Source organism: Mandrillus leucophaeus, unplaced genomic scaffold (assembly GCF_000951045.1).
Source record: "Mandrillus leucophaeus isolate KB7577 unplaced genomic scaffold, Mleu.le_1.0 Scaffold1121, whole genome shotgun sequence".
In the NCBI taxonomy this organism is placed as follows: domain Eukaryota; kingdom Metazoa; phylum Chordata; class Mammalia; order Primates; family Cercopithecidae; genus Mandrillus; species Mandrillus leucophaeus.
In genome coordinates, this window is record NW_012099444.1 from 156,339 (window position 1) to 170,825 (window position 14,487).

The following is a 14,487-nucleotide window of genomic DNA, read 5'->3' on the forward strand; positions in this document are numbered from 1 at the left end:
TTTCTTTCTTTCTTTCTTTCTTTCTTTCTTTCTTTCTTTCTTTCTTTCTTTTTCTTTCTCCTTCCTTTCTCCTTCCTTCCTTCTTTCCTTCCTTTCCTTCTTTTCCTTTTCTTTTCCTTACCATATGTAAGTATTAACCATTAAAAGGCAAAGGAAGACTGCTAAGTCAATCTGATGATAATGGTGGTATGGCTTATAAATCCCCCCAAAAACTATCATGGAAAAGGACAGAACAAGTATGCTAGCAAAACAAAACAAAACTACTGTCAAATTCTTTAGACAAAATTAAATGGCAAAATTAGATGGAAAAACAAAGCCTCAAGCCTCAAAATATAAGTAGATGTAGTGAAACACGTGACAAGAATAAAATGTTTCTGAGATTTCCAGAATCCAGACAATAAATACATACATTCATAAATGTATACATACAAATAAAAAGCATACAGATTAGAAAGGAAGAAGTAAAATCTATATTTTCATATCTATAATTGTAGGAAACTTTAGGGAATCCACCAAAAAGCTACTAGAATTTATAAGTAAGTTTTAGCAAGGTCAGAGTAAAGTGTAAGTATACACAGAGCAATAATTTTCTATATACAATATACTATATAAAAGTGACAAAAATGTAAAGTTTAAATAAAAAGTAACATTTATAATTGTATCTGGAAACATACAATAATTAAATTTATTTGTAATACAATATTTGTAAGACCTAAGTACTGAAAATGACTATCACTGGGAGTTATTAAAGAAGATCTAACTAGAAGGAGAAATAAACCATAGTCATTGAGCAGAAGATTCAATATTAATAAGATATCAGTTCTTTTCAAATTAATCCATTGATTAAATACCCTCAGTATCTCAGCAGGATTTTTGAATATGAGAGGTTTTTTTTTTTTTTTTTTTTTGTAAAATTTATATAAAAATGTGAAGGAACTAAGAGAGCCAAAAAAGGTTTGACAAAAGCAAAACAAAATAAGAAGGTTTGTACTACCCGATATTAAGACTGACTCGATAGCTGGCATTATGCCAATATTATATTGTCCTTATGATCTTAGCTCTGCATGTGTATATATATTTGTATGTATGCACATAGGTAGAATCATAGAAGAGAGTAGACTCTAGAAATAGGTAAACATACACATTGGCAATTCATTTTCAGAAATGTTGCCAAAACAATCCAGTAGAAAAAGAATAGTCTTTTACAAATAATGGTGTTTAAACAACTAAATATTAAAGTGGGAAAAATGGTTCTCAACACTTTCCTCACATGAATACAAAAATTAACTAAAAATGGAGGTAGATTTAAATATAGAGTTTCTATAGGAAACATGATTTAGAGTCTTTGTCACTTTGCAACAGGCAAAGATTTCTTAGGTCACAAAAAGCCTTGGATGGATGCTTAGATCGTTTAGAACAGAAAACATCTAAAGATCTTATGACCTTCATTGCCTAGAAAAAATTTGCAATGTTGTGCATGATTCTCAGCCTTTAGGTAGATGGTATAAAAATTCAGTGATCTCTCTGACATCTTTCATTCCAGAAAATCCTTTGCAGCCAATCCCAATGTTTAGACTTTATCATACTGTCCAGTACCAAGGCTTTTTTGATATGATGGTATAAATATTTACTTACCTTTTGTAGGCAGCATCTACTCCAGCAGCAGCTACATTTCAGAGCCTTATGCAGAGCAAGTACATCTCTACCTACATTATCATAAATTGTAATAGTAAAAGGCCTTGAAAATCCACAAAGGTGTCGAAGGAAGCAATTATTTCTCTCTTCTGCAAAATAAATTATCTGTCCTTGATTGTTCAAGATTTCATATGTTTTACTAGTTTCAAATTTTCTGAGGACTAGACAATAAAATAATGTATGAATTTGTTAGTAATACTGATGTAAAATGTATGTAAACAGGTATCAAATTACCTTCAAATATGGAAATTATATTGGATAATTGTTACAGGAAGTCAGGGACCCCGAACGGAAGGACTGGCTGAAGTCATGGCAGAAGAGCATAAATTGTGAAGATTTCATGGACTTTTATTAGATCCCCAAATTAATACTTTCATAATTTCTTACGCTTGTCTTTACTGAAATCTCTGAACATAAATTTTGAAGATTTCATGGACATTTTTCACTTCCCCAATCAATACTCTTGTGATTTCCTATGCCTGTCTTTAATCTCTTAATCCTGTCATCTTCGTAAGCTGAGGATGTATGTCGCCTCAGGACCCTGTGATGATTGTGTTAACTGCACAAATTGTTTAAACAATATGAAATCTGGGCACCTTGAAAAAAGAACAGGATAACAGCGATGTTCAGGGAACAAGGGAGATAACCATTAAGTCTGGCTGCCTGAGAGCTGGGTGGAACAGTGCCATATTTTTCTTCTTTCAAAAGCAAATAGGAGAAATATCGCTGAATTATTTTTCTCAGGAAGGAAAATCCCTGAGAAAGAGAATGCGTTTCCAGGGGGAGGTCTCTAAAATGGCCATGCCACTCTGGGGACGTCTGTCTTTTACAATTGTGGACAAGGGATGAAATAAGCCCCGGTCTCCCGTAGCACTCCCAGGCCTATTAGGACAAGGAAATTCTCACCTAATAAATTTTGGTCAGACCAGTTGTCTGCTCTCAAACCCTGTCTCCTGATAAGATGTTATCAATGACAATGCATGCCCGAAACTTCATTAGCAATTTTAATTTTGCCCCAGTCCTGTGATCTCGCCCTGCCTCCATTTGCCTTGTAATAGTTTATTACCTTGTGAAGCATGTGATCTCCGTGACCCACACACTATTCGTACACTCCCTCCCCTTTTGAAAATCACAAATAAAAACTTTGCTGGCATCACGGAACCTGCTGACATGTGATGTCTCCCCCAGATACCCAGCTTTAAAATTTCTCTCTTTTGTACTCTTTCCCTTTATTTCTCAGACCGGTGGACATTTAGGGAAATAGAAAAGAACCTATGTGAAATAACGTTGAATTATTGGGGGTGGGTTCCCCCAACAGATAATAAACTGCTTGAATTTAGGTAACTAATTTTCACTGGTATCTTAGTCTTCTTATGAAGAAAAATGAGAGTTACGCTAGGTACTCTTTGGCTCCATTTACTGCTAAAATTCTATGCATAGCTTTTTGTTATCCTTTTTGAACTTCAAGTAAGTTAACGCATTACAATTACATTTTATGTTAAATTGTATTCTTCATCTTTTCCTTATTACAGAATTTTAAAAAGATTTCATTAGAACTCCATTCTGGATAGTAGAAATAAAAAAATTGTACTTACACTAAATTGAGGGAAGTAGGAAATACTCTCATATATTATTTATATAAGGTAATAATCAAATTTACCCTTTTTGCAAGCAAATAATAATATTGTTATCTTTTGTTTTAATAATTTTACTTCTGTTATTATGCAAACAAAACAATCCTAAAACTTAAAAAAGAAAGTTTTAGGCATCAAATATTCACTACTGCACTATTTAGAACAGAAAAAACAAAGTGAAAACAAAGAAAGTGTCCAATAAGAGGCAATACTTATTATCCCCTATTGAAGATTACTATGTAGCTCTTTAAAACGCTGGACTTTTATGATAAAGAAAAGATAACCTTAAGTGACTAAGAAAAATAGTGTGGATGATAATTAAAAATGATTTTTAAAAAACTCTAACAAAATAATAATTTTAAAAACCTCTTCAGAGGAAATGTATCAGTAGTTGTGCATGGATGATTTTTTTTCTCTCAGTGTTATTTTTGAAATGAGTAGATGTTACTCTAACATACATTAAACATTCTGGTGGGGTTTTTTTTGTTTGTTTTTTCTTTGTTTTGTTTTTTTTTTGTTTTTTTGAGATGGAGTCTTGCTCTGTTGACCAGGCTGGAGTGCAGTGGCGCAATCTCAGCTCACTGCAACCTTCGTCTCCCAGATTCAAGTGATTCTCCTGCCTCAGCCTCCTGAGTAGCTAAGACTACAGGCGCACGCCACCACACGCAGCTAATCTTTTTGTATTTTTAGTAGAGACGTGGTTGCATCATATTGGCCAGGCTAGTCTTGAACTCCTGACCTCATGATCTGTCCACCTCAGCCTCCCAAAGTGCTGGGATTACAGGCATGAGCCTGTGCCCAGCCTAAACATTCTATTTTAAGGCTAAACTTTGAAACAGGTTGAGTATAGAATTTCTTTATTTTTAATGATTCTGCAGGCATTAAATGTAATTGTTTCTATCCCGTGCCAACATATATAAAGGTACACATTTTCATTTGATATTGATGACCAGATCATGATTCATAACTCATTAAAATAATATTTTCTGCTTTAAAAATCAATTTTTAAGTAGAAATTACATATGTATGGCACAAATTTTAAAAATGCAAATGGGAGTATAACATTAGAAATAATTCCTTCTTCCAGCCCTACCCTCTCCCCATCCTTTTGAATTTCATATGCATCCTTTCAGAGATACACAAAGCATATAAAAAAACTACACATATTGTAAACACACATGCGCACACACACACACACGCACACTCCTAACTATATGCTCTACTTTGTCATTGTTGTTTATACTTAGCAGTATACTCTGAAAATATTCCTGGCATATCTGTAGAGCTGTCTAATTCTTTTAAATAACTCATGGTGTTAAGTTACATGAAAGTGCCTTCATTTAGAGTGGTAGTTCTTAAGCCTGCATCAAGGTCAGCTGGAGGGCTTTATAAAGCAAATTATTGACCCCAAACTGGATTTTCTGAATCAACAATGGGTCTGTAATGAAGCTTGAGAACTTGCATTTCTAACATGTTCCCAGGTGATGTTGATGCTGCTGTTCTAGGGATCATACCTGGAGAGTCACTGATTTGGAGAAATTGTTCCCTATTCAAGGATGTTTAGATTCCCAATGTTTTTGCTATTTTTGTGACTTAAATTATGAGTTACTGTAGCTATTTCTCTCCTTTGAATTTCCACAATTAGTTTTTACCTGTCTCATTATTTTTAGGACTCTATACTACATATTTAAGTATTGTCTTAGTTTATTTTGTGTCACTACAGCAGAATATCACACATTGAATAATTTATTTAAAAACTGGATTTATTTCTCACAGTTCTAGAGGCTTGGAAGTCCAAGGCTGAGGGGCTGGCATCTGGTAAGGGACTTCTTACTGCATCATGTTAAATATGAATTCCAAATTTCTCTTCAAAGAATTAATATGTCAGTATGTTCAATTCCTTGCCTTCTACTTTTAAACTTAACTTCTTCGTAAAGCAACCTTTTCTGATTACCTACTCCACCCTGACTCATTTCATAACCATTTTTCCCGCCAAACCACTCACCACGTCACTCTCTTTAAATTAGTCAATCAGAATTAGTTTAGCCTGTGTGTTCTAACACTAGCCAATAGAGGAATGATACAGCAGTAGGGACCCCGTGTGTCAGGAATAAGAACTGCTTTCCCTCCCTTGTCCAAATGTGCACTCACCATTGCTCCATCTGTAAGGGCACACCCTTCTATAGAAGTACCTTGCCTTGCTGAGAATTACAAAGAAAATTTTATATTTGAGTGCTATTTCTTTTGAGGCACCAAAACTTTATTTATAACAATCATAATATGATGGAAGGCATCATATGGTGAGTGAACATATAAGCGAAGGAAGGAAGGGGTCCAAACTCATTCTTTTATTAGGAATCCACTCCTTCAATAACAAACATGCTCCTACCATAATGGCAACAATCTATGCTGGTAGGAAGAGCCCTCGTGACCTACCTAATCACTTCTTAAAGGTCCCACATCACAGCACTATTGCATTGAAAATTCAGTTTTCAGCACATGAAGTTTGGGGGATCAATTCAAACCACAGCATTCCACCTCTGGCCACCGAAATTTACATTCTTCTCATATGTGAAATAACATTCATTCCACTCCAATAGCCTCAAAGTCTTAACTCACTCAAGCATCACCTTACAAGGTCATCTGAATCAGACATTGGTGAGACTCCAGGCACAATTTGTCCCAAGGCAAATTCCTTTCCAGCTACTAGCCTATGAAATTAAGTTATCTACTTCCAAAAAAATATGGTGGAATAGGCATAGGACAAACATTTCCCTTTCGAAAGGAAGAAATAGGCAAGAAAAAAAGGGGTTAACTGGTCCCAAGTAAGTCCTAAGTCCAATAGGAAAAATAACATTAAGTCTTAAAGCAGGAGAATAATCTCCTTTGATTCTATGTCTTGCAGTCTGGGCATACTCGGAGTGGGGAGGTTTGATCCTTAAGGTCTCAGGCAACCCTATCCCTATGGCTTTACTGGTTTCAGTCCACACAGTAGCTCTCATGAGTTGCATTCTGAAGCCTGCACCTTTCTCAGGCTGGAGTTGCTTGCTAGTGAACCTACAGTTATGTGGTCTCTGAAGCTGACCACTTTGACCACTCCACTGGGCATTGCTCTAGTGCAGGCTTTCTGTATTGACTTTGCTCCTGTGACAAGTCTTTCCCTGGGCCCCCAGGTTGTCTGTGACATCCTTTGAAATCTACATGGAGGCTTCCATGGCCCCACAGCTCATTCACTCTGCACATCTGAAGACTAAGCACCATTTGGATGTCACCAATGCTTACCATTTGTGACCTCTGGAGTTGCAGCATGAGTTGCACTTGGGCCTGCTTGAGCCATGGCTGAGGTGGCCAAGGAGTACTTCAGTGAGGTATCGGGACTAGAGAACTATCATAGATAAATTTTCGGTGCCACAAATGAAATAGCACTTGAACATAAATTTAATTTTCTCAGCAAGGCAATTTTACTTCTATAAAAGGGTATGATTCATGGATAGAGCAATGGCAAGAGCACACCTGAACAAGGGAGAGGAAGAGGCTCTTATTCCTGATGCAGATAGCCCCTACTGCTGTGTCATTCCCCTATTGGCTAGGGTTGGACTGCACAGTCTAAGCTAATTCTGTTTGGCTATTTTAAAGAGAGCAAGGGTGTTAGTTGGAGTGGTGGGGTGAGTAGTTTGTCAGGAAGGACAGTTACAGAACAGGTGACTCAGGATGATTCAGGTCAGAGCAGGTGAGCAGGGGTGACTCAGGACGGAATAGGTAACCAGGGGAACAGATGTGAACTACTGATTAGAACTGGCGGGAAAGTTGTTTACTGAAACTAGAAGCAAGAGGGCAAAGAGAACCAGGAAGTTAAACTTTAAAATGGAGAACAAAGAATAAGAGAGCTGAACATACTAACATACTGATTCTTTGAAGAGAAACATGGAGTTCACTATATTTAACAGAACCAAGACAGCCCTGAGCAGTGAGCTTGTGGAGTGTTGTTTGGATCCATCTTCCAAAAACATTTGGTGCTCCTGGAACTCTGGGCCTGTGATGGGAGGGGAAGCCTCAAAGCTCTCTGAAATGCCTTCAAGGCCATTCTCCCATTGTCTTGATGAATAGTACCTGGCTCCCTTCTATTTTTACTAATCTCCTTAACAAACCACTGCTTGGCTACACTTTTGGTTTGCTCTCCTAAGCATACCTTTTTACTCTTTATATGGGTACTCTGCAAAATCTCCATAGTTTTCCATTCTGTTTCTCTTTTAGTTACAAATTCCATTTTAAGTCATTTCTATCCTCTTGCATCTTACTGAAAGTGGTGAAAACTAATCATGCAGCTCCTTCAATATTTTGCATAGAAATTTCTTCTGCTAGATATCCTCATTCATTATACTTAAATTCTACCTTCCCTAAAGCTCAAGGGCATGGACATAACTCTGCCAAGTTCTCAGCAATTGTATAATAAGTATGGCCTTCACCCCAGTTTGCAACACCTTGTTTTTCATTTCTATCTATGACTCATCAGAATTGCCTTTGCTGTGTATCTTTCTACCAATGCTCTGATCATAGTCACTTAAGTAATTTCTAAGAAGTCTCAGACTTCCTTATAGCTATTCTCTTCTGGGTCCTCACCAGAATCACCCTTAATTTTCCACTGATGGCAATCTAGCCTTTTTCTAGCTTCCTTCTCCAAACTCTTCCAGCCTCTACCCATGACCCAGTTCCAAAGCTGCTTCCACATTTTCAGGTATTAATTTTCTATCTTAGTCTGTTTGGTATTTCAATAAAATAATACCACAGACTGGGTAATATATAAAGAAGAGAGATTTATTTCTAAAGTTCTGGAGGCGGTGAAGTCCAAGAAGGTGGGGCTGGCACCTGGTGAGAGCCTTCCTGCTCCATCATATGGTAGTGGAAGGCATCACATGCTAAGAAGGTGTAAGAGAGAGGGGGAGGAAGGAGATCAGATGCATCCTTTTATCAGGAATCCACTCCCACAGTAACTAACCCACTCCTGAGATAAAGGCATTAATTCATGCATAAGGCCAGAGCCCTCATGACTTAATCACCTCTTAAAGGTTCAACCTGTCAACACCATTACATTGATGGTTAAGTTTCCAGCACATGAACTTTGGCGAACACATTGAAACTACAGCAAATATATTAATTCCTCACATTTCAGAGGAAGTTCTTCAGTGCAAGCCTGGATCTGACTCTTCCTTGATTCTCTCAAAATGAATATCATATGCCTTGTTTGTTGTAAAAACATATGGTGTTTCTGTAGTAAATGATCTTTCATAAATTAAAGCAATTTAGTATAATTCAGCAAGAAAAAAAACAAAGAAAGCATTCTTTTATAACATGCCAAAATGGAAAAGCTTTCATGAGTTAAACAAATCATCAATGCCCATGTTAGTTTTAGAATCGCTAACGCATAAGAAAGGCAATGATAGTACTATTTTTTTTTGTAACTAGATACTCATTTCCATGCATTTTAGTTTCATCCACATAAAAGAAATACTCATACTAAGTTGAGATAAAGGTAAACAGTTAAATTCTAAAGGACAGTTTAATTTTTCAGACTTGGGAGCACAATTGGACTATCCAGAAACTTACCTGCATTCTGCTTCTATTAACAAAATTTCTGAAGAATTTAGAATTATTGTTTCTCTAAAATACCTGTATTTGAAGAAATCAGGGTGGGCAAACCATTTCAGGAGTTGCACCTATGTTTAGCATACTAAAAGGGCAGGAATGATCCTGAAAGGATCTACTTTAAGAGAAAGTAAAGTATAAGAAAAAAAAGTATTTTTTTCCTTTCCCATGAGAAGACTATTGCTGCATTTACCTTCTCATTATCTAACGACCTTCTATACACTCTCTTCATGTTTGCAAGGTTTAGTTTCCTTAAGAAACACTTTAATTTATGCGGGTTGATCTAACTACAATAAAATAAGTTATAACTTCAAGAATTAATATATCAGTGTGTTTGGTACATACCTCCCAGAGGATCAAAATATTGGCACACTGTTAACTGATTTACCTATTAGAGTAAAAATAAAGAAGGTGGTTATGAAGTACTCAGACTACATTTAAAGCACATATCAACAGATAACTTATTATTTACATTTAGGATATTTAAAGTAATCGATCCATTGTCAACATCTCTGATTTTTTCTGTCACTTGTCTTGTATATCATAGTAATCTAAAATTAAATTTTATTTTACTTCACCGTGGAACAGGCAAATGAAAAATTATTATTACAGTCTATAAGGTGTTTTGTCTTGTCTCAATTGTTAACATACTCAATAATTTGGTTAACAAAAATTTAAAATACATATTGTAAATATTTTTGAAATTCAGATAATATCTACACTATCATTAGAATATTTTAATATAATTTTTACCCAAATGTTAAAAGGTTTTATTATATTTATATCATAATTTATGACAAGTTTATAATTAAGCATTGAAAATGTAAACAACCTTTTCAAGAAGTTACATATATACTATTTTATTTTTAAAGTATTACAAAATAAAATGTGGCCAACGATTACAGAGAACTAAATTGTCAAAGTTAATTATTCAAGAGACAATATCACAGGAAATTAAATCAGAATTGACATCATAAGCTTTAATTTAATTGTATTCAATCTAGTACAGAATAAGAGACATTTTCCTAATATTAATGTTTATATTTTACATTTTCATACCAGGCTTCTAATGCACAAGCAATAGATGAAGTGAGGATTCTCGAGGTTAGTATAAGTTACATTCTCAAAATACAATTTCCTATTTTAAAAGTAGGCATTTATTTATTTACTTTATTTTATATTTTGAGACGGAGTCTTGCTCTGTCACCCAGGCTGGAGTGCAGTGGCGCGCTCTCGGCTCACTGCAACCTCCGTCTCCTGGGTTCACCCCATTCTCCTGCCTCAGCTTCCCGAGTAGCTGGGACTACAGGCGCCCACGACCATACCTGTCTAATTTTTTATATTTTTAGTAAAGACAGGGTTTCACCGTGTTAGTCAGGATGGTCTCGATCTCCTGACCTCGTGATCCACCTGTCTCAACCTCCCAAAGTGCTAGGATTACAGGCATGAACCACTGCATCTGGCCAAAAGTAGGTATTTATTTTTAAATGAGATTCCTAGGAAATAAATTTGTAAGTAACAATATTATAATATGTAAAGTGTAAGTTTACTATCTCAATCAAAAATAAAAATTTAAATGTAAATAAAATACAAAAATCTTAGTGTTAAGTTCATAGTATTTTAATCTATAGTCAAAAATGTTTATAACATATTATATTCTGAAACGATCTAAATTCATGTTATTGTGGATCAAATAAGTTGAGAAACACATTGCCATACCTGATACAAATACTCCAATCCAGGTGGACAGCTGGTTATTGTCTCTGGTGTAGACAACCAGGGTCGTAGGTCATAAATAGCCATAATCTGGATTATGTAAGTGCTTTAGAGTATGACAAATTGAAAATATTTAGCCTTTTATATTTAACATCTAACATTATCAAAATATATTAACCTGGTTAGAGACAGGAATATACAACTACAGTTTTAGCTTTTCTACATTTAATGGTGTAAACATGATTCATCTCTTATTTTGTAAATTGTTTTTAATATATGTTGAAGTCTATCTCTTATCAAGTACCAAAAAGGAATTTTAGGAGTACAAGTACCAGTTAATACAGTCATGATAAACTGAGTGCAAATTGATATTCCCATGTGACTTTAATCTATTTAAACAAAATTAAATCTTTATGTTTCAGAATCTTTTGAAAATGACTGGATTTTACCCACACCAATCTTGAAGAATGAGCATTGGTGAACATGAAAACATTTTGTCCCAAGTAAAGACAAGATAAATCATCTTAAAATGAGGTTTGAGTAGATCTCTGTCTCCAGCACCACGATTCTAACAAAATTAGAACGAATCTCTAAGGAGCCAAATTTTCTAATTGGCCCTAATTAGGATTTTGTTATTCTCTGTGTTTTCCTTACGTTGCTCAGAATAAAACCTATAAAATAAATCCATCTACAAACCCTGTTTCCAGCTCAAAATTTAAGGGGAGGATTTTAACAGTGCCTATAAATACATTGAAAATATTGCAGAACTTACATTATTTTATGGCAAATATTATATGAGCTACTCTCAAATAGATATAAGAGAAAAAAAATTGAACTTTTAACTGAGGCCACAACATGTAGACAAGAGACAAATATAAATAATGACAAAGAAGAAAACATACTTTTGAAAAATGTTTACTGCCAAAAACAAGAGTAAATTTTAAATAGCAGGTTTGCATTCCAAAAATATTGACTATGAAATAAGAGGCGAGGTAAAGAGGAGTAAAGAAAGAATCCTAGCAAAAGAGAGGATGATACAAACTTAAGAGTTACTATTGTTACTATTTTAGATGGGTCAGATAGCAACTGTGTGTTTAAATTTATGAGAAACTGCTAAATGTTTTCCAAAGTGGCTACTCCATTTTACAGGTTCTAATGTTCAAAAGGAAAGCTGGCTGACTTTAGTCAGCAACATGTGTTGTATATTTCAAAGTAGTTACAAGAGAGGATTTGAAATATTTTCTACATAAAGAAATGATAAATATTCAGGGTGATGGATAATTCCAAATACCCTGAACTTTATCATTGCACATTCTCCGCATTTAACAAATACTCACATGTACCACCTAAATATGTAAAATATTAAGTATCAATTTTAAAAAATCAGCACAAATGTATTGCTTTACAATTTCTGGTGGTCAGAAGTCTGTGATGGGTCCTCAGGGTTGCCTTTGTTCTGGAGGCTGTAGGAATTACATTTTTCTTTCTCTTTTCTAGTTTTACCTTCTGATCTTGTATTCTCTCATTAGGAGCCTTGTAATGACATTTGATCCACTCAGATAACACAGGATAATTTGCCCTGTGTTAAAAGATCCTAAGATCCTTAATGTAATTATGTTTGAAAAATACCTTTTTTCATCTAGGTAATATATCTATTGGCTCTCTGGACTATGATATAGGTATGTTGGGGAACCATTGTTTCATCTACAATAGTTCTCTTTCGGTTCCCCCAAAGGAACAGTTATCCCACATGCAAAGCATACAAACCCCATATCAAATCTCCAAAATCTCAACACTTTCCAGTATCTACTTAAGTCCAAAATCTCAAATAAACCTCATCAGCTTAAACATCCCAAATCTCACCATGTAAATCTTGTATCAGTTGTGACTGTGGATATGATCCATTATGGGTAAAAATTTATCTTCATACTTTGACTTGTAAAACAAGAACACATGTTACTCTTTTCATAACACACTGGTAGGGACAGGCATAGTTTCCCTGTTAGAGGTATTTCTGTTCAAAGAGGGAGAATATAGAATGAAAAAAGGAATCATTAACCCAAATAATTTTGAAATCCAGCATATGAGGTTCTATTAGGTTTTGAGGACTTGAAATAATCCTCTGTGGCTGTCAGTGTCACCTTCTGGCTTCAGGATTCTGCCCTCTTGTCCTGCAGCTCTGCTCTCAGAATCATTCTTCATTTTTCTTAAGGGGACGCATGTGTTTTCAGCTGAGTAATATTATTAGGCAGTTTTCATTTGCAATTCTAGTGAATTTATTTTATTTCTTCCTTTCCCTGTCATTTGCTCCTCCATTGATATTTCCTTCATAATGCCAACTCCCTTCCTGGTTTCTGCTTAGATCCAAAAGTCACGCACCTAAACTCTTCAAAGAGTCCTTTGTGTGATTGAATACTCTGAAATGTTGCTACTTCAGAAGCACTAGCAGAAGATTGTCCAGCCACTCCCTTTGCCTTCTCTCCAGAGCACAGTTTCCTGACATTGAATGTGCTCATTTTAGTGTCTTGTGCAATCTGGATAAGATGAAAATCTTCTAAATCATCAAGTCCTGATTCCTTTTTGCTTAATATTCTCTCAAGATTTTTTTTTCTCTCTCTCTTCTTTTTTTATCCCCCACATTGTGCTATAAGCAAAAGGAAGAAACCAAACCACAATTTCAACACTTTGCTTGGAATTTCAACTAAAAATAAAATTTATCTTTCAAAATAACATTATGACACAGTTCAGCTAAGCATTCTATCATTATATGAGAAGAATACAGTTTGTTCATGTTTCCTGTACCTTCCTTCTGATCTCTCACATACAATACTGTTAATAAATATAATTCCACTAACAGTCTTGTAAAGTAATCCAGGAATGTTCCATTATGCTCCTCAAAGTTCTTCCAGCTTTAACCCGTTACACAATTACAAAGCGACTTATGTATTTTTAGATACTTGCTACAGCAAACAATGTCCCACTTCCAGGTAACAAAACCTGTATTCATTTCCTATTGCTGCTATAACACATCACTACACTACATACTTAGTGGCTTAAAACAACACAGGTATGATATTACAGTTATGAAGTTAAGAAATCTAAATTGAATCAGCAGGACTCTGTTCTTTCTAGGGCCTCTAAGGAAAGAAAAACTATGTTTTGTTGCAGGTTTTGTTTTGTTTTGTTTTGTGGCCTTATCCATCTTCCAGAGACTGCCTGCATCCCTTGGTTGTGGCCCCCTTCCTCCATCTTCACAGTCAGCAGCATAGTGTCTCCTTCCCTCTTTTACTTTCTGCCTTCATCCTGTAAGGATACCTGTGATTATATCAAGGCCTCATAGATAATACAAGATAATTTCTCCATATTAGGAGCCTTAACTTAATCACACATGCACAGTTACTTTTGTCATTTAGGACAAAGTAATTATAGCTTTGGGGGATTGCGATATGCACATCATTGGGGACCATTATTCTATCAGTCACATCTTGGCTACTGTGACTTCAAGGTAGTTGATTTTCAAGGCTTCTGTAATGCTGAGGAGAAGGTGATGGAAATAAGGTAAATCAAAATGTCACAAAGCTCACTCTTCTTACTGAGATTTTCCCATTTTTCTTGAATAAATCTTCTTCAGATTGTTGCAAGCCTTTGGTTAATTTTCCAAGTTCTGAAAATTGATGTTGACAGGTTTTACCAGTGTTCTGATTGCTTTTATTGAGCAGCAGATTTTCAGATACCCTCACGCTAAATTTGTGTAAAATAATCAACATATGTAGGGAGACTATTACTAGGAAACAAATCA

General features: G+C 35.3%; 1 protein-coding gene across 1 annotated transcript in view; it reads right to left on the bottom strand.

Moving 5' to 3' along the window:
- The window catches only part of LOC105550219 (phospholipid scramblase 1-like), a 19,287-nt gene extending 8,512 nt beyond the window's left edge, over window positions 1-10,775 (bottom strand). The window contains exons 1-3 of the mRNA XM_011995101.1: window positions 10,692-10,775; window positions 9,318-9,360; window positions 1,636-1,856 (exon numbers count right to left, since the gene is read on the bottom strand). Of these exons, the coding sequence (XP_011850491.1) occupies window positions 1,636-1,856; window positions 9,318-9,360; window positions 10,692-10,775 (348 nt within the window). The remainder of the gene's footprint in view (window positions 1-1,635; window positions 1,857-9,317; window positions 9,361-10,691) is intronic.
- Window positions 10,776-14,487: the final 3,712 nt, after the last annotated feature.